The 24,031-nt window shown below is 50.2% G+C and overlaps 2 protein-coding genes across 2 annotated transcripts in view; both read right to left on the bottom strand.

The window, feature by feature from the left end:
- Positions 1-24,031, bottom strand: part of COL23A1 (collagen type XXIII alpha 1 chain) — a 305,334-nt gene that overhangs the window by 122,666 nt on the left and 158,637 nt on the right. The window lies entirely within an intron of this gene.
- LOC114200474 (protein SPO16 homolog) lies at positions 16,109-16,560 on the bottom strand. The gene is given in 2 exon segments (XM_088023579.1): positions 16,109-16,494; positions 16,497-16,560. Coding segments are annotated over 2 exon segments (450 nt in total).

The raw sequence follows: 24,031 nt of genomic DNA, 5'->3' as shown, positions 1-24,031 counted from the left end.
GGGTGCATGGACACTCCACTGGTGGCCAGAGGCAAGGAACCCATGGGGGCCCTGCCCAGCTCTAAAAGTCGGGGACGTGGCTGGGCCACAGTTGGTTGCATCCTGGGGTCCCACGGAGCCTAATGGGACCTGTGCTCCCCGCTCCCCCCCATGGTATGAGTAAGTTCTAGTCCCCCTTCACTCCCAGAGGGGTGTGGGATGGAAAAGAGAGCCCGGACCCAGGATGACAGATGGGCAAGCCCAGCGCGGCCACATGGGTTGGGAACTGTCTCTGCCCCTGGGACTCCACTCCTGCTCCCCACCTCTTTCCTCCGAGGCCTCTCAGGCCAGAGGCCCCCCTGCAACCCCCTGAGGGGGAAAGTCGTAAAGCTGAATGTCAGTTGTGGTTCAGGGCAGCCTGGGAGTAAAGTGAATCCAGCTGGCAACCGGGGTGGGGAGGGAACGGGGTGAGGAGAGAAGCGGGGTGCACACCAGCGCGGACCTGGGAGGTCTGTTCACAATAGCCACAAATAGGAACAAGTCCCCCCGCCCCCACGGATGAATGGACAAAGTTGTAGTCTAACCCCTACGATGGAATATTACTCAGCCCTCACGATGAGACGAACCTCCAAACCACTGCCAAGTGGAAGAGGAGAGGACATAAATGGCCACATATTGCAGGGACCCCTTTGCCAAGTGTCCAGAAGAGGTAAATCCACAGGGATGGAAAGCACATTCGTGGGAGGCGGGGGCTGGGGGAGGCGGAGGTGGGAGTCACTGTAAAAGGTGCCAGACTTCCCTTGAGGGCGATGACCGAGTTCTGGAACTAGACGTTGGCCACCGCTGCACAACACTGTGTGTATACAAAGTAGCACATGCTTCACTGTGTCCCCGGACAGAGTCGCCTCCCCAGACACGCTCATCTCGAAAGGGCAGCGATGATGAAATGAAGCCGACTGAGAAGGTGTTCTCAAGAAATAACAGGTGCTGTTTTAGAAATAACAGGTGTCACGAGTGGTGTCAACCCAGACCCACCAAACACCACTGTGCCGGGGACTGGAAATCGAGAGTCAGCCAAGCAGCTGGGCCCCCCTCTCCGGCCCCCGCCTCTACCTGGACTGGCTGTTTTCTCATAAAACAGATTTCACGAGGTGTTGGCTCCTCAGTCCTGACAGGAGGCCAAGCCTCAGGAAATCCCAGGGACGTTCTTCCGGGTCATAAATGAGGCCCTGACGTGATGTGATGAGCACTGGGTGTTATATACATTGAACACTGCATCTGAAACTAATGATGTGCTGTATGTTGGCTAATTGAATTTAAATAAAAATAAACAAACAAATAAATAAGTGGGGAAAAACCCCCCCCCCCCCCCCACCAAGGCCAGGGCTTTTCAAAGGCTGGCTTCTCCTCCCCAAGCTCCCCTGAGCCCACGTGTTATGGAGGCCACATGGATGGCTTTGAGTGAAGTCCTTCTCAGGGGCCCGAGGAACCCCGGGCCAGCAAAACAGGTGGCCCACAATGGTGACCCCTCAGCCGGGCACCTTCATCTCCCTCCCCTCTCCCGAGCGGATTCTAAGCCCACCCTGGGAGGTCCGGGTTTGCAGGAGGCGAAACCAAGGCTCAGTGGGATGGGCGGCAGGCCTGGATTGGCTCTCAGGTGTGCCGAGGTCAGAGCCAGGAGCCTCCTGGGACCGCTGTGACTTACCGGGTGGGTGCTCATGGGGGGTACGCAGGGAGGGCCCACCCCATGCCCCTGTGACAGTGGCCGAGCCTGTGTATCCAAGGGGGAATATCCCGACACAGCCTGGGGTGTGCAGTCCCCCCAGAGAACTATCTCCTAACGGAAAGCCTGATAACAACCTGTTAGGAAGAGGCCAGTAGAGAGACTTGCATTCCTGAGCTGAGTTCCACATTCCCTGCCCCCAGTAGAACCAGGCCTACTGGAGTGCCCCCCCCACCCCCCACCCCCCTCTGCTCTGGGGCTGGATGGGCACAGAGCCTGGATGGGCACATTCTCCGTGTCCTCCCGAGAGCGGCGTGGGCCCACCCCAGATGCGTTCACGCGAGGAAGTTTTTCTAGGTGCTTCCTCTGAAACTCGCCACAGATCGGTGATTTGCTATCTGTGGGCTCTCTCCAAATGATCTGCTGTGACTTCTTGGGGTGGTGTTGACTACACCTGGTTCCCAGAGTCACCTGATGTAGGAGATGGTAAACCCAGAGCCAGGCGCAGCCATGCCCACCGTCAAAGGCATCGATGATCAAACTAGGACGGTGGGATCAGAGTTCCCACATGGGCCTCCAGGGCATTCGAGAGGCTCATTCAACCTAGCTTAGCTTGGATTGAATATCAGATTTTACTGACTTCACCTACACTCATAGTAAACCTGACATTTCTTGGAAAATTGAAATCTGTGCGTGCTGCCCATCTTGCATCAAAGCAGAGGAAAGCGAGGCGCACAGAATTTACCAGTTTGTAGCTGCATTAACAGCAGAATGAACGCTCACCGTGGCCGGCTACATAATACCACACTTGTATACAACGCGGGCTTTTTGTGTATGTGGCTGTGTGAGTTTTTTTCAATATTATTATGAAAAAGGCAATATATTATTCCAGGAAATTTTAGGAGTAAGACCCACCCACAACGCCACCGACCTAGCACAAATATTTCCATTTTTGGACATTTGCTTCCAGCCTGTTGACCTGAAGAGTCGTGAGCATGTGTGGAGGGATGAGTTTTGATAAAGGGCGGGGAGGGGGGGGTCCTGTTTTCCTCCCTTAACTTCCTATCCCCGCAGGTCACTGAGACCTGGGGTGCCCGTGACCCCAGGGGAGGGAAGCATCTGCAGGGCAGAGGGGTCCCCCCACCTCCTGTCCCTGTCCCATGAGGAAACCCTAAGAGGAAATCGTGGCCTCTGGCGGGGGAGGGGCTGTGGCTCTGTTCCTGGACAGGGGGGTCCCCACCAGCTGGTGAGACGCACACTCCGCATGGCTGTGAGTGACGCAGGCTTTTTTTGTCATAACGTCTCACGGCTCCATACTCCGCCCTAGGATTTACTTGGCCATTTTCCCTTAATGTAGACATTGACGTGGCTTCCATTATTTTACTATTCACGTGGGTGCGGTGCATGGCTACACGCAGTCCTCGGTTTGGCCCTGAGACATTGGCTCTGGCGCTCACCTCTGCCCAGCCGCTCTGGCTGTCCACTCCTCCACACCCCGATCTCTTCAACCTCCCTGAACTCACGGAGTGACATCACCCCGGTCCCTCCTTCCTCTCTTGTTTTACCCATCTTGGGGCTGCCGGCTCACGATGACCCTGGTCATGGACCTTCCAGTGGCTCCTGGAGAAGAGCCACACTCTCTAGCGTGGTGCTCGAGCCCCCCATCCCCTGGGCCCGGACTCCCCACCTCTCTGCCTCCTCTCCTTCCACAGGTTCTTCAAAGGTCAAGCTCTGGTCAAACCAAACCACTCCCAGCTCCCTAAGACACCGTGCTCAGTCTGGCTTCCGTGCATTTGCACACGCAGGGTTCCCCCCCCGCCCCCCAGCTCCCCAGAGCACCCTTGCCCGAAAATGCTCATCCCCCATTCCTACTCCTCTCCTAAAATCTCAGCTCCAGCCTCAGCCCTGCTCAGCCTCCGGCCCTCAGCCTCTCCAGGTGGGATCGGGACTTGCCTTCTGCGTCTCCCTGCACGGCGGGCACAGCTCTGTCATGCTGGAGGCTCACAACTGCTCATCATTTACCCCCAACACAAATACAAGGCTCAGGCCACACACCACACTCAGTAAACACAAGATGGATGAATGAGGGCGCCTGGGTGGCTCAGATGGTTAAGCATCTGCCTTCAGCTCAGGTCATGATCCCAGAGTCCTGGGATCGAGTCCCGCCTCGGGCTCCCTGCTCAGCGGGGAGCCTGCTTCTCTCTCTGCTTCTCTCTTTCTCTCTCTGTCTCTCATGAATAAATAATAAATAAAATCTTAAAAAAAAATAAACTGCTGAGTGTTAAACACATGAAAAATTGTTTAAAAAAAAAAAAGATGGATGAATGAGTGGCTTCGGGCGTGAGTGAACCTGAGTTCAACCCCCTGGCAGTGTGTGGGGCCGGCGGTGGCATCCCAGCTGAGGGCCCCTCTCTCTCCGGGGTTTCCACACCCAGGGCAGGAAGAGGGTCCATGGGTGGCTGTACAAAAAACAGGATGGAAAATCCTGAGCTGTAAGCAATCTGCCTGCCAGGCCCTTCTTCCGAGACTTTATAGCTAGAGCAGCATCGAAGGGAGTAGAACAGAAATCAGTGAGCAGCAGAGAACAATGCAGAAAGCTTCGCTGTCCCTGAGGCCCGCCCACACCCGCACGTGTTCTCTGTGAGGTTTTACCAAACTCCTTTCCTGTGCGGTGTCATCTGCCTGTAAGTCACAGCTGGATAGGCAGTTTGGTGCCTCGGATTCTCCCGTCCTTCATCGGTAATTATTCAGAGACGCCTGGCATGTAAGCCTTCTGCCAGCACGCAGGTCCGGTTAAGATGCAAGAAGTGTGAGTGCTCGTTGTGATAATCCCAGGGGAGATCCAGTCCGCTCCACATTGTTTAAGAATTTAGGGGGGGCTGGGGTGGTCTGGGCGTGTATTGGATTTGATCTGTTCTCCCTCTTCTTGAAAGGTAAAGAAAGGCAAGATTGCTCTGTGGGAAGCCGGTGTCCGTTGGAGCCTTCAAAGGAATGGCTTGGGACACAGACCTGCACTTACTGAGCGTAAACACATGCAGGCAGGAAGAAGCCCGTCAGATGCTCCTTCCCAGGCCTCAGATGGGATGTCCCAGGGGACCATGGCCGCTGACAGCGTCCAGAGCAGGGAGGCTCTTGGATGTAGCATCAGCAGAGCCCCGGGCTCTCACTCATCTCTCCTGCTTTCTATGGTCAACTCCTTCCCCATCGAGTGATTTTGCTGGGTCCTTCCCAGACATCCAGGTAGCTACTGAGATGGACCTTTTGACTTAGCCAGTGTGACCAGCCACCTCGTGGACTCCCTGCCCCCAGCACGGCCGGGGCATCTGACCCTGTCACTCCCTTGCCCTGAAACCTGCAGTGGCTCCCTAGTGCCTGAGCTACGCTTCCTGTGGAGCACAAAGGCTACAGGATGGTTTCATGGAAACCCTGAGTAATCAGTCAAAAAAGTGTTTGCCGCAGGACTTCTCAGGGCCTTTACTATATGTTAATAGGTTTTGTAAGTCTCCAAGGTGGGAGATTCCGGTTGGAGGGGTTGCATGTGATGTCTCCCCAGCTTGTGAGACTACGGAACCCTTTGTCCCAGGAGCATCTCATGAATCTGTTCCAGGGACACTGATTTGGGAGTCGCTAACCAAGGGTTAAAATTCACATTCCTTATCAAGGCAACTGAAGCCTGCATAACCTGGCCTCACCTCCCTTCCCACACACTCCCCCTGCCTCAGTACTTGCTTCACAAAGTGCCTGCTGCCTGGAAGCTCCCTTCGGCTTCCTCCACCTCCTCCCAACACAGCTTCCCCGGGGTCACCTCCTCCGGGAAGCTCTCTCCTGCTCCCCTTGTGCGTGGGGATTTCCCTGCATCTCCCCTAGTGTGACAGATAGACAGAGCATAAGGCAACATTTGCATTTCATCACATGATTCTTTGGTTTGTGCTTAAAGGATAAGCTGTATGAAAACTTCTGCCCTCGCTCAGATGATCATACATTCATTCACAGGGCTCTCAGGAGTTGATTACCCCTCGCCCTGGCGGTGTGTGTGTGTGTGTGTGTGTGTGTGTGTGTGTGTGTGTGTGTGCTGCACATTCTCATCCTTCCCCACAGAGGGCACCTGCAGGCACTGCTTAAGTTAGTTCTCTTGCTTTTGCGCTACTCCATCTGGATTTTTTTTTGCCAAGGTATATCTGGGTTTGCACTAGTTAGGTGTGTATATAACAGTGTCCTGGGGAGTGGGAGGGGTGGATGAAATGGGTGAAGAAGATCCAAAGGTACAAACTTCCAGTTATAAGATTCACTAATCCTGGAGACGTAACGTTTAGCGTGCTGACCACGACTATAATACTGCGTTGTGTATTTGAAAGTGGCCAAGAGAGGAGATCTCAAAAGTTCCCCTGAGAAGAAAAAAAAAACTTTGTACCTCTGTGTGGTGATGGATGTTAACTAGACTTACTGTGGCAATCATTTCGCAATATGTACCAAATCATTGTACACCTGAAATTAATATTATGCTGTATGTCAGTTATGTTTCAAACTAAAAAAATACATTAAGGGAGGCACCTGGCTGGCTCAGTCGGTGGAGCGTGACTCTTGATCTCAGGGTCGTGAGTTTGAGCCCCCTGTTGGGCGTAGGGATTACTTTAAAAAAAATACATTAAGAAAACTTAAAAAAATGAAAATAAGAGAGTTGCGGGGTGCCTGGGTGGCTCAGTCAGTTAAGCGTCTGCCTTTGGTTCAGGTCACTATCCTGGGGTCCTGGGATCAGGCCAGTAGTAAGCTCCCTGCTCAGAGGGGAGCCTGCTTCTCCCTCTCCTTCTTCCCTTCCCCCCATTCTCTCCCTCTCTCAAATAAATAAATAAAATCTTAAAAAAAAAAGAAGAGTGTTGGCTTAGTGAAAAAAACAAAAACACATTATTTCCTCCTATTGCCTTTCCCCTCTTGTTGCAGGGGGGCGGGGTGCAGGGAGTTCCTCCAGAGGTGTCTATTCATCATTTAGTGGTAAGGAATTGTACGTCCTGTGCTTCTTGAGGCTGTGGGATGGGTGCACACAGGTGGCATGGGCAGGGACAGCCATGTCTGGCTCTCCTGACCCTTTCGGAAGTAGAACTCGGCTGCCTGGGCCAGAACACCGGTAAGCTCTCCAAATGGGCTAATCCCAAAGGCTCCCACATATGGCTTCTCGGCCAGGGGAGCCCGAGGAGGCTGCGCATCCTGCCAACCACTGTGCTTGCAGTGGCTTTGTGGGATCTGGACCGTGTTTGCAGAGGCTTTAACTTTGAAATGCAAGTTCAGTTCCCCTTGTCAGGGCAAAGGGTGGCCTCGGATTCTGAATACACAGTTTGGGACCCACGGACATTCTCATCCCAGTTTTTGCTCTATGAGCAGGTGACTCCATAATTTATCATCCAAACCAAGGTATTTTATTTTATTTATTTATTTTTTAAAGATTTTATTTATTTAGTTGACAGAAAGAGAGAGAGAGATCACAAGTAGGCAGACAGGCAGGCAGAGGGAGAGGGAGAGGGAGAGGGAGAAGGAGGCTCCCCGCTGAGCAGGGAGCCTGCAGGACTCAATCCCAGGACTCCCAGGATGCCGGGACCATGACCTGAGCTGAAGGCAGACGCTCAACTGACTGAGCCACCCAGGCGCCCCCAAACCAAGATATTTGAAAAGAGGAAGACTACGTATCAATTGGGACTGTCCCAATATGGTGGCACATACAGTCCTCTTAGCTATGGCCAGCTTGGGAAGGTCAGCGAGGAGCAGGGAGGCATGGCACTTGGTGGCAGATCGCCTATCTGTGGACATCAGGCACGGTGCATGCAGCCTTCCCTGGCCAGACACATTTCCTTCTCAGGTACAGAGGTGTATCCATGAAAAGGAAGAGTTGATACCATCCATTCTAACCAGCTGTCCTCCCAAGGGTCTTCCAACACAGATATCTACCCTGTTCCGATCTGCAAAGTGCACAGGGCTTTGTAAAGCAGAGATAACTCAACAGAGGGCCCTGCAAGGCTTCCCAATGCTGTGTGCACCCCTGGCCACCTGTGGGCCATGTCGTGGTGGCTGCAGTCCTGCACTCAGGAAGGTTCTTAAAACCTCTTGTTCTGACGAGGATGCCAAGACAATTAAAAGGGGGAAAGAATAGTCTTTTCAACAAATGAGTCTGGGACAACTGGATACCCATATACAAAAGAATGAGGTTGGATCCCTACCTTACACCATATCCAAAAAATTGACTCAAATGGATCAGAGGCCTAAATATAAGAGCTAAAACTATAAAAATCCTAGAAGAAAACGTAGATGAAATCTTAGTAACCTTTGATTAGGCAATGTTTTTTAGATAGGACACCAAAAACACAGGCAACCAAAGGAAAAATATGGATATATTGGATTTCATCAAAACAAAAAACAAAACAAAACAATTTTTGTGCTTTAAAAGAGACCATCAAGAAAATGAAAAGGCAACCCACTGACTTGTATCTGGAATATATAAACACTTTTCACAATTCATCAATAAAAACACAAAAAGATCAATTAAAAAATTGACAGGGCACCTGGTGGCTCAGTCATTAAGCATCTGCCTTTGGCTCAGGTCATGATCTCAGGGTCCTGGGATCTAGCCCCGCATCAGACTCCCTGCTCTGCAGGAAGCCTGCTTCTCCCTCTCCCACTCCCCCTGCTTGTGTTCCCTTTCTCGCTGTGTCTCTCTCTGTCAAATAAATAAATGCAATCTTAAAAAAAAATAGAGGGGACTGCCTGGCTCAGTTGGTAGAGCATGCGACTCTTGATCTCAGGGTTGTAAGTTTGAGCCCCACCTCGGGTGCAGAGATTACTTAAAAATAAAACCTTTAAAAAAATAGGCAGAAGATTTGAGTAGACATTTCTCCAGAGAAGATACACAAATGGCCAATATAAGCAGATGAGAAGATATTCGACATCGTCAGCCATCTGGGAAATGCAAATCTAAAGTCACCAGGAGGTACCACTTCATAACCACTAGGATAGCTGAAATCAGAAAGGCAGATAATAATTAATGTTGGCAAGATGTGGAGAAATTGGAACCCTCACATACTTCTTTGTGGGAATGCAAAATGGTGCAGCAGCTTCATAAAATGGTCCTGCAGTTCCCCAAATGCTTAAACATCAACTGTTACATGACCCAGCAATTCCACTCATAGGTGTTGACCCAAGACAAGTGAGAAACCCTTGTCCTCCCAAACACTTGTACACACATGCTCATGCAATATTGTCACAATAGCCAAAAAAGTAGGAATAACCTGAATGTCTGTCAGCTGATAAATGGATAAATAAAACGTGGTATATCTATACAACAGAATATTGGTTTGGCAATCCAAAGGAATGAGGTACTGATTCATGCTTCAGCACGGGTGAATCTTGCAAAGATTCTGCTAAGTGGAAGAAGCCAGTCACAGAAGACTACAGACTATGTATTATACGATTGCACTCATATGAAAACGCAGAACAGGGAGATGTATAGGGAGAGAATGTAGGTTAGTGGCTGCCAGGGGTTGGAGGGTGAGTGACTACTCATGTGGGGGGGGCCTTATTTTGGGGGGTGATGATTTGTCCCAAAGTTGATTTTGGTGATGGATTCACAACTCTGTGAATATACTGAGAACCACTGAAATGTGCACTTGGCCTCAGTGAACTGTATAGTAAGCAAATGATATCTCAGTAAGGCTGTTACAGAACGAACCCCATCTGCGAGGCTGAGCCAGCACCACACAGAGTCTCAGGCTATGTTCATCTTGTATCTTTCCAACAACATGCCCACGGCATTTCCATCTTCTAAAAATCAAAGGAACTGTATCTATGGGACACATCTTAAAATAAACAAACCCCAGGGGCACCTGGGTGGCTCAGTTGGTTGAGCAACTGCCTTCGGCTCAGGTCATGATCCTGGAGTCCCAGGATCGAGTCCCACATCAGGCTCCCTGCTCAGCAGGGGGTCTGCTTCTCCCTCTGACCCTCTTCCCTCTCGTGCTCTCTATCTCTCTCATTCTCTCTCTGTCAAATAAATAAATAAAATCTTTATTTAAAAAAAAAAATAAACAAACCCCAAACAAGATTGCTTGCGGACATACACTCCCAGGCACTAACTGTCAAACCATGAGGAATTTTTTTAAGAGGCAAAAGCACAAATGAGTGGAAGTACAAGTTCTCTGTCTTTTTACCACAATCCAAGGCCATGGGATGGCGCAACAGAAGCCGGACGGCAGAGCTGATGTTTATGTAGACAGAGCAGTCCTGGCTGGCCTTCTGGAACAAGGGAGGAGAAGCCACACCACCCTGTTGAGGAGAGCCCTCGATCCCCTTGCATCTGACACCTGACTCTACCACCTGTCCCTGGAACCAGATCACTCATCTGATAAGAAGATGGTGCCAAGACGTGGCCCTGGGCAGGACTTAGGAACTGCTGTTTCCATAAGAGGTAGGTGGCTCATGGGGATCTGCCTGTCTGCAAGGGGGATCGGGGACAGAGGTCCTGGGCTTGGTCGTTTGGCCTCTCCTCATTTATTTAAAGATGCCCATCCTGAACTTACATCATTTTTAGAATGCTTCCTGCCCTGTAGGAGCAAGGTTTGGAAAAAAACAGTTGTGTCAAGAGATCTTCAGTGTCCAAGAACTAAAGTCATATCAATTAGGTAACTGGAAGTCCAGCCAGGCCCCAAGCATGGTGGCCTCGGCATGCTCCAAATCTAGGGATCCAAGTTAGAAGTCCGGAGAGCTACTAACGGGATGCACAAGGCTGACGATCAGCTCTGCACGGAGGAGGTGTCGGTGAGCACGGCAGCCCAGGGCCAGTGGGTGCAAATGGAGCCAGGCCACACGGGGGCAAACCGCAGATGCCCAGCCAGCCAAGCAGGAGCCCCAGCCCTAATTATTGCCCTCCACTGGCTCCCCTGACGCTTGAAATCCCCCGCTGGGGTGTCTGGGTTTTGCAGAGGACAAGAGCCTGGGGACCCTGGCGGGCACGTGCCAGAGAACAGCTCACACTCAGGTCTTCTAACCCCACACCGTGTCCCGTTATGTGATTTTGTCCAAAGTGCATACAACATTCGGTCCAAAAGATGTCTTGGCTCCCATCGGGTGAGTGGGGCCACGAACTGATAACAGCTGTCAATCAAGACTCTCTCCCTTCTTTTCAGCCACCGTCCCCAGGACGCCAAGGGGTAGGAGGACCCACCACCACCTGGCCCCCCGTGGTCGCCGGGGAAGGAAGGGCAGGACAGAGCCCCTTGTCCCGGGGCAGGAGGTGCACAGTGTGGCCAGACCACCAACACTCGCAGTATCAGGCAAGGAGGCAGGAAGGGCCCCGGGTGTGCCTGAAGGAGACAAGGATTCCCGAAGGCTAGCACAGGCACAGTCACCATCTGTCCGGGGGTCCTGGGGCTTTCGAAGGGCGGGTGCAGCGCTGCGATGGGCGGGGCACCTGGCACTGGCCGCTCCTACCGCCCACCCCCAAGCTCACTCCCTGAAGATCCCCAATGGACAAAACCACATTCCCAGGGTCGGGGACTCTTCTGCTCATAGACACAAATTCATCTGCAAAGCCTTGGGGTTCTGGCCTACACGTGGCGTCCGGGCTGTTACAAGGCCCATGTGGCCTGGAGGTTCACGTCTTTGGAGAAACAGGAAATAAGCCTGAACTAGCATTTCTGGCTCAAAGCTCAGCCCCCATCCCCCCCACCCCCATCCCCGGTTCCTGTGCCCGAGGAGGAGGATGTTGGCAGCCTTCCCCTCTCGGGCTCCCAAAGGGGAAACAGGCCCAGGGAGACGAAATGGCCCCCTGAGGTGACAAGTGCACAGTAAATCCAGCGGGTCTAGAATTTCAAGCCCCCAGGTCTTAGGGAAGGGCTGCGGGACTCAGCTGAAGGCTCTTGGCCCCGCCCGCCCCAGCTGTGGCTCCCTTCTCCCCTCCCCCCCCCCCCCGCCCCCTGCGCCCCTCTCCGCCCCTCTCCGCCCCTCTCCGCCGCCCCGTCAGGCTCTCTCCCCTCTCCCCTCACTGGCCTGTACTCCGGGCTCCTGCCCAGAGCTGCTTGGCGTGGACTTCAAAGGGGCAGGACAGCTGAGCATCTGGGGCCTGCCTGGTGTGTGCTGAGCGGGCGTCAAGGATGCTGCGCCGCGGGGCCACCTGTCCCACGGGTGGAGGCTTTCTGGGCCACAGCCCACCCGGCAGCTCGGTCGGCTGAGCCCCCCCCCACCCCCACCCCATGGCAGCTGTGCACACAGGGTCCAGGAAGCGCGCCCAGAACTTCTGCCACACACGGCCAGGCTGGCGGGACCACCGAGGGCCCACTGATAAGACAGCCTGGCCTTTTATAAAAATCCGAACTCCAGGCAAGTCAACGAGTATCTCTGCACCTCAGCTTTCTCATCTGTAAAATGGGTCTAATAATGCTGACACTTCAGGGCTGTTTATAGAAATTAAATCAGGTGACACATGGAAGTGCCTGGAATGAGGGAGGGCTGGATAAATGTCACTTCCCTGTTCCCGGGGGCCCTGGGGCACATCCGGGCCACTCTTGACCTCTTTTGCCTGTTAGAGGCACAGCTACCAGGGGGCCCCTCAGTGAGTGAGGAGGGGCTGATGGGCTTAGTCGAGCTCTGGGTCCGAGCTCCACGTCAGGCACTCAGCTGTGGCAGGTGGTGACCGCACTGGGCTGAGTGTCACAACACCTGGCTTGAAGTCCCGGCTCAGCTCCTTACCAGCTGTGTGACCTCAGACAAGTCCATTCCCCACTCGGTGCCTTGGTTTCCTTGCCTGAGACGTGGAGAAAACTGTACCTCCTGCCTCTCATCTGATTGGCGCGAGGATTCATGTGGCAGGCATAACAATGACTCCCCCAAAAAATCCATGCCCTAATCCCCTGACCCTGGGAATATCTTCCCTCTCCATGCTGTACTGGGTTGTAGAGAGTCCCTCAAAATTCATGCCCACCCAAAACCTCCAAACACGACCGTATTTGGAAAGGGTCTTTGCAGGTGTAATCAGTAAAGATGAGGTCATACTGGATCTGGGTGGGCGCCTAAATCCCATATGACTGGTGTCCTTATAAGGAGAGAGACACACACAGACACATATACAGGGAGACAACCACATGGGGACAGAGGCAGAAACTGGAGTGATTTAGCTCTAAGCCAAGGAATGCCAAGGATTGCTAGCAACCACCAGATGCTCGGAAGGGGCAAGGAGGGGTTCTTCCCTAGAGCTTTCGGAGGGAGCTTGGCCCTGCCAACACCTTGATTTTGGACTTTGGGCCTCCAGAACAGAAAATACATTTCTGTTGTTTAAAGCCACCAAGTCTGGGGCGCCTGAGTGGCTCAGTCGGTTAAGCGTCTGCCTTTGGCTCAGGTCATGATCCCAGGGTCCTGGGATCGAGCCCGGAGTTGGGGGCTCAGCAGGCTCAGCCCTGCTCAGCAGGGAGCCTACTTCTCCCTCTCTCTTTGCTGCTCCCCAGCTGTGCTCTCTCTCTCTCTCTCTCTCATAAATAAATAAATAAATAAAATCTTTCAAAAAAATAAAATAAAGCCACCAAGTCTGTGGTATCTGGTTGTGGCCCCAGGGAACTAATGTATATGACAAAAGGCCCTTTGCAGATGGGATTAAGTCAAGCAGAGGGAGATGGAAAGATTAATCTAGGTTATCTGGGCAGACGGAAGGAATCACAAGGGTCCTTATGAGAAGGGGGGACAAGAGGTCAGGGAAAAGGTGATGTTTTGACAGAGCAGACATTGGAGTGATGTGGTCACAAGCCAAGGAATGCCAGTGGCTTCCAGAAACTGGAAGAGGAATGGATTCTACCTGAGAGCCTCCCAGAGGAACCCGCCCTGCTGACTCCTTGCTTTGAGCAGCAAGAGAGCACCCATTCTGGATCTCTGACTTCCAGTACCATAAGAGAACCAATTTCTGGTGCTTGAAGCCCCCAAGTTTGTGGCAGTTTATTATAGCAGCTCCAGGCAATGAACACGATTCAGTGTCTTGACAGCTCTGGGGTACACGGGAGGCATCCGACTCCTCCCTGATGGGTCTACACTAGGCCAGGCTGCTCCACCGTCTGGGATGGTTTGCTGAGAAATGCAGAGCCTCACCCAGACCAGCTGGAGGGCAACTGGGGAAGTGATATCTGGGAACCTGTGTTTGACCAGCTTCGGGTAACGCTGATGTGCAAGCAGGCTTGGGGCACCGTGGGCCCCAGCCCACAACACATGCTCATTGCTTGGGCCACCAAGAGCTGGAAGGGAGGGTTTTAGGCTCAAGGGCTACACTTTCCCCAGACCAAAAATGTGGGTGCTTTCCCTTCTTCCTGCCTTTATTTCAACCAAAGAAGTATTCTGCATTTGGTCCTGGGGATTCACAAGGAGTCTGGTGAAGGAGGAAGATGTGGTCGATTTTGGGGGAGGGGGTTGTGCAATTAGAGGGGCTGCTGCAAGGCCTGCAGGGCCCAGGAAGGAGGGGTCAGCGTGCTGGGGTGAGCAGGGAAGGCTTCTCAAAGGAAGAGGCTCTGGGGCAGAATCTGGAAGGAGGAGACAGACGTCAAGGAATCAAGGGAGAAGATGTCCCAGGGGGAGGGGAAGGTGTGAATGAAGCCTTTGAGATGTGAACCAGCATTGGCCACGTGGGGCCTCACTGGAGGCCCTCCCGGGACTGACATTGGGCAGGGGTAAGGACCTAGCACTGCAGTGGGTCAGATTTCTGTTTCAGAAGGAGAAAAACATTCTCAGGCACTGTGCGGCGGGTCCTTGGGTGACGATCCACAGAGAAGCCCAAATCATCAGAACACAAATAGTGATGACTAAGCCGACCCTTTCTAAGATCAGCCACAGTGAGACACACCTGCCCCTATGCCCACTCATCCTGTGGTGGGCAGTGTCCAGATGACCCTGAGTGTTGTAAATGCACCTGCTGTTTGAGGAGGGTATTTGTGACTATAAATCATGTGATGCAAATCCACGGCAAGAGAAATTGCAAACCTTGTCAAAAGACGCAGACTTGAGGGGCGCCTGGGTGCCTCAGTCGGTTAAGCGTCTGCCTTCGGCTCAGGTCATGATCCCAGGGTCCTGGGATAGAGCCCTGAGTCGGGCTCCCTGCTCAGTGGGAAGCCTGCTTCTCCCTCTCCCACACCCCCCTGCTTGTGTTCCCTCTCTGGCTGTCTCTCTCTGTCAAATAAACAAATAAAATCTTAAAAATAAATAAATAAATAAAAATTCTCCCAGAGTTGAAATTATAACTTAAACATTGTTAAATATGGGATAAAATTACAAAAACGACTTTGTTTTTGGTCTCTATTTTCAAGATTTAGTCCCAATGAGTCCCTGCGTTGACTTGTTACAATGAAATTCAAAGGCTTTTCGCTGGGCCCGGCTGTTCTTACATAAAAGGGCCTCCTGGGCACGCCTTTTTCTCCATATCTGCGTCTCTTTAGAACATGGGCTCTGAGGGCAGTAGTAATGTTTTCATCTTTGTATCGCTGTGGCCCCCAGGCAGCCTGGCATACAGTGGACACTCTGCAGGGTCTGTTACACAGATGAATCAAGAAGACACAGAAAAACAACTGTATTTTGTGTCTCTCACTGGGCTGTTTGCTCGGTCACGGTCTATAGCAATGGGCTTGGAGGGTCCGCATGAGGTGGCACAGATGGGGGTGGGGGCCCTGGGCCTGTGGATTCAAGCACTCTTGCCAGTCTGAGAGAGTGTGTCTGGGGAGCAGGGCAAGGCAGGGAGGCTCTTGAGCAAGTGAGGGGCACGCCAGGCATGGCAGGTGGAAGGGGACTGTTCCACCTCATGTGTGTGGATACTGACAAATTGTTTCTCAGGAGGAAAACCCCGAAAGCAAAATGACTTCCGGGAGTATGGTGTCTCTCTTCAGGAGGTCTCTCCAGAGGGCCTAGCTGAGGAGCTGAGGCTGTGAGCAGTCAGCATAGAGGAGAGAGGGCAGGAGGTGAAGGAAGGACTGGATTGGGAGAAAGAGGGAGAAGTAAAAGATAAAGACAGAGACAGAGAATCCTGAGGATAGGAATTAACTGCTGGATCCACCTGTGCCTGAAGCTAAATCAGCCCAAGGAGCCTTTAAGTTTCCTCAGCTGACACCTTCAGTTTTTTTTTGTTGAAGCCAGCCACACTTCCTTGCAACTTAACTGTCTCTTTTAGCCGATCTCTGGGCACGTGGGAGGGAGAGGCCCGCAGCAGGCTGAAGGCAATGGCCTGCCGAAGGAAGGCCTTAAAAACCTGGACTGTTTCTCTAGTTTTTTTTTTTTTTTTTTCGTTTTTGATCATATACATTTTATTATTTTAAATTTTTAAAAAATCTTTAAATAGATATTTGAACATTATAATTTAACTGGTAATTATTTTAACATTCTTCCAAAAGAACTTTTGTAATTGATACTCTAATTTAGGTTAAGTGAATCACTACTCAGTTTTAATTTTTGAAGTGTTTTCCAAACAGGACTTTGCTCAATGATGTAAGCCTCAGTTGTTATCATTCTATAGCAAATGCTGTCTGTGTATGGTTTGGAGGCAGTCTTAGCTATAGTGCACATAAGATTAATAGCATTTACTGTGTTGTGTACTGGAAGTATCCGTAAATTACTACCCAGGAATCTCTGCTGAATCCTGAACATCAGTTTCCATTCCTCAGACCCATGGAGGGCAGCAGACAGAACCAAAAATCTCTTTCGGTGAATATTAATAAATTTCTCAATTTTGGCTAGAAATATTTCTTCAGCTGATATAAAGCATTCTTTGGCATCCATCAATAAAAATGCAAGTCCTTAAGAGATGAGCTAATAATAATAGTGGTTGTCCATTTTATTTTTTCTTTTCTGCCATTTTCAGCCATCTGTCTGTCTCTGGATCAACCCAGCTTCTAATGGTGCCACAATCAGATCAGCAGGTCCCTGGGGCCACGTTGCCTCCCAAACTTCCAGAACGTTCCCCAAGTAGCCTGTTTCTCTAGTTTTAAGACAGCCCCGCTTGGGTGCCTGGGTGGCTTAGTTGGTTAAGCGCTGCCTTCGGCTCAGGTCATGATCCCGGAGTCCTGGGATCGAGTCCCGCATCGGGCTCCCTGCTCAGCAGGGAGTCTGCTTCTTCCTCTGACTTCTTCCCTCTCATGCTCTCTCTCTACCACTCTCTCTCTCTCAATAAATAAATAAAAAAAAAATCTTTAAAAAAAAAAAAAAGACAGCCCCGCTCAAGGGCAGGAGGCAGGGTAAGGAGACCCGCAAACAAAAGCACAAACCAGAGATGGCTTAAAAACCGGAGTATCAAAGGGAGGCAGACCAAAGGAGGCAGATGTGGAAGGCTGCTGTATAAACATACTTAAGTAAAAAATGACTTGAGAAGGTATTAAAACATCCAGAGCCACCAGTTTTCAGCTGGTCTCCCAAGGAAAACTTACTGACATGATTTTTATCAAAATTACACTAAGGCAGCCCCGTTGTTCTCATCCCCTTTGGCTCATCTGTCTCCTCGGGGTCTACCCCAAGGCCAACCCTAGGGTTCTGGGGAGCATGGCTTGGGCATCATGCACAGGTGGACTTAATATTTGTGGGCTAAATGAATGAACCAAAAGAAGAGTCAGAGCCCAGCGGGAATGCCTCTTTTTTTTTTTTTTTTTTTTTTTTGCATTGAGTAAAATGCATTCTTTTTGGTGTACACAAATGAATAGTCACAGGACCACCATGACAATCAAAGGGGCAGAATAGCTCCCGTCCTCCCCCCAATCCTCTTGACGTGCATCTCCCTCTCCCCCACGAAACCCACTCACGCTCTTTTCCTCTCTCTCAGATAAATAAAATCTTTAAAAAAAAAATAAAAATTCCGTTGTGTGCATATACCACATTTTGTTTATCCATTCACCTACAGACGGACCTTTGGGTTGTTTGTACCTTTTGGTTACAGTGAATACCAGCTCTATGAATGTGAGTGGACACATACCTGTTTGACTCTCCGCTTCCAAAGACTGTCCCTCTACCGCTTTGCCTTTTACAAAATGTCATATAAGTGCAAGCGTATAGTGTGTAGTGTGATTTTTTTTTTTTTTTTCCAGTCCGGCTTCTTTTTCTTAGTGTCGTGCATTTGAGATTCACCATATTGTGCGTATCAACAGCTCGCTCCTTTTTACTGCTGAGTGGTACTCTGCTATATGGATATTCCTGTTTTTTTTTTTTTAAGATTTATTTATTATTTATTTTGAGAGAGTGAGAATGAGAGAGAGAGAGAGAGAGAGAGAGAGTACATGAGGGGGGGAGGTTCAGAGGGAGAAGCAGACTCCCCCCTGAGCAGGGAGCCCGATGCGGGACTCGATCCCGGGACTCCAGGATCATGACCTGAGCCGAAGGCAGTCGCTTAACCAACTGAGCCACCCAGGCACCCTCCTCTGTTTTTTTTTATCCATTCTCCATCAGAGGGACATTTAGTTCATTAAAAAAAAGATTTATATATTTATTTATTTGAGAGAGAGAGAGAGACAGAGACAGAGAGCACACAGAGGGAGAAGCAGACTCTCTGCTGAGCAGGGAGCCTGATGTGGGACTCAATCCCAGGATCCTAAGATCATGACATGAGCCAAAGGCAGACGCTTCACCAGCTGAGCCACCAGGCACCCCCATTTAGGTCATTTTTAATTTTGGGTAATTACAAATCCTGCTCTAGAAACATTGGCATCGAGATCGTGGTCTGAACGTAAGCTTTTGGTCTCGCTGGGTAAAGACCTAAGAGTGGAATTGTAGAGTCATGTGAGGGGTGGATGCCTGCCACAGAGGCTGTGCCATTTTACATTCCTGCCGGCACCGCATGAGAGTTCCAGTGGCTCCACATCCTCGCCAACACTCAGTAGTGTCAGTTGCCTTGGTCTTTTTTAAATCCATACACTCTCCATTGATTGCCAGATCGAAATAATGGAATGATTTTTGTGGCGAGAAGTAAGTGAACGAAAGTGGAATTTACTGAGGCATTCTACGCATCACACACATATTAAACTAGTGCTGCGCATCACATGTGGTCCTTAGAGCTCCTCATGTGTTATCTCACCCAATGCTTTGGTGATTCCCGATTTCCTGAAGTGATGCCTAGACACAGGAGAAATAACCTGACCTGACCGAGGTCACTGAGTGGATGGTGGTGGAGCCAGACGTGAACTGAGGTTCTGATCCTCCATGTCTGTGCCTCCCTCACATACAGGCGGGTGCTAATAAGTGCCACTTCTCCTTCCTCCCCTTGGGGATTTTATTTTTTTATTATTTTTTTAAAGATTTATTTATTTATTTGAAAGAAAGAGAGAGTGCATATGCAAGCACGATGTGAGGGAGGAGCAGGGAGAGAGTTAGAATCCCAAGCAGACTCCCCACTGAGCACAGAGCCCTATGCTGGGCTCAATCTCATAACCCTGAGATCATGACCTGAACCAAAACCAAGAGTCGGAGGCTTAACCAACTGAGCACCCCCCCCCCCGCCCCGGCGCCCCATCCCTGGGAGAGTTTAAAGGCATTGTCTCAACTGTTGCAACACCCCCTTCAGGGCAGGATCATTCTTCCCACAGTAGAGATGAGCTTCACCCAGCCAGCACTAGGCTGAAGCCTTGGAGCCTGGGTCCACCGGCCTCCTGAGTCTCAGCCCCTCTTGGGGACATGCCAGGTTCACAATGTGCAAACTGCTCCTTTCAGACAAAAGGCCTGAGCATTAGGTCTGTCCCCCTGGGAACAAAGGCCGAGACCTGACACCCAACACCCTGCACTCATCCGAAGGCTCAGTGACCTCAGGGGTCTTTATAATTCCTGGCCGGGATGCCTCCCAAAGGTCCAGCCACTGTTTGAAGCCACCTCCCTCTGCTCCAACTTTGCCCAACGTCTGCAACGCTTTCTAAGAAAGACAACATGAGGCCAAGGGAAAGAGAAGAACAAATGCCTTTGTGAAAAGCCCATGGATTGGAAGGCGATTTCTAGCCTTCTGGGGCAACCCCGAAAGTGACAGATGTGGGAGGCTGCCACCAAGGCTTCGAAACCACAGGCTCGTCCAATTCCTCACAACCAAAGCCTCAAAAGAACAAGCGATTTTTCTAAAGGGAAGTTCAAAGGGTCTTGTCTTGCTTTCGGCTGAGATTCCCGGAAACAGAAAGGCAAAGGAGACAAAGACTCAGGTCGGGGTGTCCTGCAGCCCATGTCTCCCCATGGTCCCTCCACCTCCCCTGCCTCCATCTACACGGCGAACACAACCAGAGGATACGGCCGCCTCACTGAGAGCCTACTGTGTGCCAGGCAGGGCCTGCCTCCAATTCTGGGGTTCCCTCCCCGGATGCCCCACTGGGGACCACGCTCATAAGAAGGAGTAGCCATGCTACTGGGTGTGGGTGCCTTAGTAATGTACTCGGTTATAATAATCGCTGCCATTCTTCATCCATCCATCCATCCATCCATCCATTTCATGTAACTACAAAAGGGCCACAGTTCTGTAAGGGACACAGAGGTAGATGCAGTGTGGCCCATGAGCAGAGGCAGTCATCACCTTTGTGGTGGCATCAGGAGAAGGAATCAGTTCTGTTGGGCATAGCACACTTCATGGAAGAAACAACTTGAGCTGAGTCTGCAAGGAGGAGGAGTCTGCCAGGAAGAGAAGGGCATTCCAGGCCGAAAGAGCAGCATATGCAAAGGCACTGAGGTCTGAAATAACATGAAATGTTTAGGGGAAACACAGGTAACTCCTTATGGTGGGAGTATAGGGTGAGGAAGGAGTATGAGATGAGCCCAGACCAGCCGCCACCCCCCTTCCACTGTTGGCTCCTGTGACCCCCAACTCTCACCATATACAGCAGGCACTCAATAAATCAAGCTACTGGGCAGAGATCAGTGGTCCTGCAGGGGCACAGAGACCACTGATAACCAGACCCCTGTTTCCAACACTCCTCAGAGATGCGGATGCCCACACAATATTGAGGATGGGGAGGCCCTGGGGCTCACACACAGACCCCGGCCCATACCCCTTGGTGTTTCCCAGGGGACATGAGCAGAAACTCTCCTCTTCTACTCAGGACACCAGCATGAGAATGAGGTCACCATGCTGCTAATCTGCATTTTGCTTTAATTTAGCAAAGAAAAGGAAATCATTCACCAACCTTGGTCCTTTGGCTTCTATTTATACCACATGACCAGTGGTGCCCCCACACCAGGGTGCCTCAGTCGGGGTGGTCCCTCCCCGAGCTCAGCCAGGTGACCCCCTGAACCCCACCTACAGCCTGTCTTCACTGGTCCCATGGGCACTACAGGCCATGAGCCCAAGCCCCAGAAGGGTTTGCGTGGCCTGCAGAGTGTCCGGTCCTGTGTTTGCTCTGGGAAATGATGACCGTGAACCACCCAGCTCTGCCTGAGGCCAGTGCATCCTGAGGCTTCTGCTGCTTGGTTCTGAGTCAATACATGAGTCAATACATCCACTCAGGCTGGTTTACGGGGACATGTTCCGAGACTTCTCATTAATACCACTCTATTCTCATTTAGATTATTCTCTAAATATACCATGATTCCATTCTTGAATTTTCTTTCTGACCCCCCAGTTATTTAGGAGAGTGCTTTTAAATCTCCAGATGGCAAGGTTTTTCTATGTGTAAGTGCCTTTGTGATTCATGCCTGGTTTATGACATTGTGATAAGAGGGAGAATAGAATCGGTGGGTCCTCTCCACTGCATGATTAAAAAACAGTGTTTGCAAACCACAGTCCGATGCACTGTCGTGCCTTGCACTGAAATGCTGAAAGCACCCCCATTAAAGTCAGGAACCAGATGAGGATGCACCACCACCACCACCACCATTATGGAACAGTTTTCTGGAAGGCCACAAGAAAGGAAGGAATGCTAATGTTGGAATGGAATGTGAAAAATATAATTATTAACACATGCTAGGATTTGATACCTCCAATCCATGAGAATAAACTACAAACCACTAGAAACAATGAGCGAGTACACTGAAGTGGATAGACATAAATGTAATGTGCAAAAATGAATGGCATTCCCATATCTGAAGAATAACCAGCGAGGAAGGCGTCATAGAAAAGCGTTCCATTTGTAACTTCTCTAAGAAAGAATGGAGCACTCAGGAGTCAACTTGACAAGAAATCAAAGGATCTCTATGAAGAGAACTTAAAATACTTCTACTGAGGAATATCGAGAAGGCGAGCATCCTGGAAGGCATCCTTGTTCTCAGAGAGGGAGACGGAAGATTAGCATGGAAAAGATGCTCATGCTCCTTAAATTATTTTACAAAACTGACGAGACACCAACACTCATAGCTACACTCTTATTTTTGGAGCTTAAAATAATATCGGGGTTCACCTGGAGAAAACACATAGAATAGCTTTGATAATTCTGAAAAATAAGAGTGATGAGTGAAGACTAGCCCAGCTAGAAATTTGAACCATGTTATGAAATTACAGTAACTAAAAGTTTGGTGGAAAGATGGAGCAGACATAGCTGTCCCTACTTGTCCTGTGGAAAGAACAGCTGAAAACCCTGGATCATATATATGTATATATAGACTCTATACGTATATACATACAGACTCTGACTCTCCCCCCTCCCCCCCATGCTTTCTCTCTCTCAAATAAATAAAAGACTTACTTGAGAAAGAGAGAATGAGCACAAACAGGGGGAGAGGCAGAGGGAGAGAGAAAGTGAGAAGCAGACTCCCCACCGAGCAGGGAGCCCCACGCGGGGCTCAATCCCAGGACCCTGAGATCATGACCTGAGCCAAAGGCAGATGCCCAACTGACTGAGCCACCCAGGTGCCCTTGCCTTTTTTTTTTTTTTTTTAATTTTTCTTTTGTCTTGTCTATTCCAAACTGAGTGCTGGAGAAGCCAGCAACTCAGAAACACCAATGGATATGAACAAAAAAGTCCTCAAGAAAAGCCAACCTAGAAGTAAACTGAGAAGTAAACCGACTAGAAGTAGCCAACTCTGTAGCCAACCTAGAAGTAAAACAAGACGAAACTTCCAGAGAATGTGAGCTCTATACCAGGTGTATATCCAGAAAACCCCAAGGCCCCACTCCTCCCTCCATCTACCAGGGCAGACTGGGGAGCAGACCACCTTCCTAGCCAGACTACTACAACACAAAGCCCTCGCTGGGGTGGTATCAAAGGAGGACAAGCAGGGAGGCAGAATTGCAGCCTCCCTCCCAGGAGTAATGAGGAGCCTCCCCCATCTTGGATGTCAGTGGAGGCTGGATGGAAAACCTGGCCTTCCATCCTGCTAGAAGTAATGAGCATGTGTCTGAGGAGGCCAGCTAAAACACAAGATTGCTAGTAAGATCCCAGGTCTTACATGATCTGAAATGTCCGAGATTCAGTGGAAAATCACTCATCCTACCAAGAACCAGGAAAACCTCAACGTGAGCGAGAAAGACAATCCACAAACGTGAACACCAGTGTGATATGGACGTTAGAATTATCTGAGAAAGATTTTTTTTTTTTAAGAGAGAGCAAGAGAGTACATCGCACATGCAGGTGGATGGCGGGGAGGGGCAGAGGGAGAGAGAGAATCTTAAGCAGGCTCCAGACGAGGGGCTCGATCTTATAACCCTGAGATCATGACCTGAGCCGAAATCAAGAGTCGGATGCTCGACCGACTGAGCCACCCAGGTGCCCCTGACAAAGATTTTAAAACAGCTATCATGAAAATGCTTCTGTGAGCAATGAAGAACACACTTGAAACAAATGACAAAAGCAGAGATTCTCAGCACAGATGATGTAAAGAGAGAAGATATAAAGAAGAACCAAATGAAAAATTTTGCAACTGAAATATACAATCATTCAAATAAAAAACTCCATGGATGGAGCTATCCTGTCATTTGCAATAACATGGATAAGTCGGTCACAGAAAGACAAGTACCCATATGATTTCACACATATGTGGAATTTAAGAAACAAAACAAATGAGCATGGGGGGAAAAGAGAGAGAGAGAGAGACAAACCAAGAAACAGACTCGTAACTATAGAGAACAAACTGATGGTTACCAGAGGGGAGGTGGGTGGGAGGATGGGGTGATGGGGATTAAGGAGGGCATTTGTTGTGATGAGCACTCGGAGATGTACGGAAGTGTTGAATCACTGTATTGTGCACCTGAAACTAATATTACACTGTATGTTAGCTAACTGGAATTTAAAGACAAACCTATAAAAAAGTGAATGAACTTTTGATACATGTAACAACTTGGATGGAACTGAAGGGCATCATGCTGAGCAAACAAAGCCGGTCCTAAATCATCACATACTACATGATTCCAGGCATAAAGTTTCTTAAAATGACAAGTGTATAGCTGTGGAAAAC

The sequence above is a fragment of the Eumetopias jubatus genome, unplaced genomic scaffold (genome assembly GCF_037043125.1).
Source record: "Eumetopias jubatus isolate StellerSeaLion01/CBP00866 unplaced genomic scaffold, mEumJub1_p1.0 scaffold_5, whole genome shotgun sequence".
In the NCBI taxonomy this organism is placed as follows: Eukaryota; Metazoa; Chordata; class Mammalia; order Carnivora; family Otariidae; genus Eumetopias; species Eumetopias jubatus.
The sequence above is the reverse complement of the archived record's forward strand: the minus strand, read 5'-3'. Positions and strand labels throughout refer to the sequence as shown.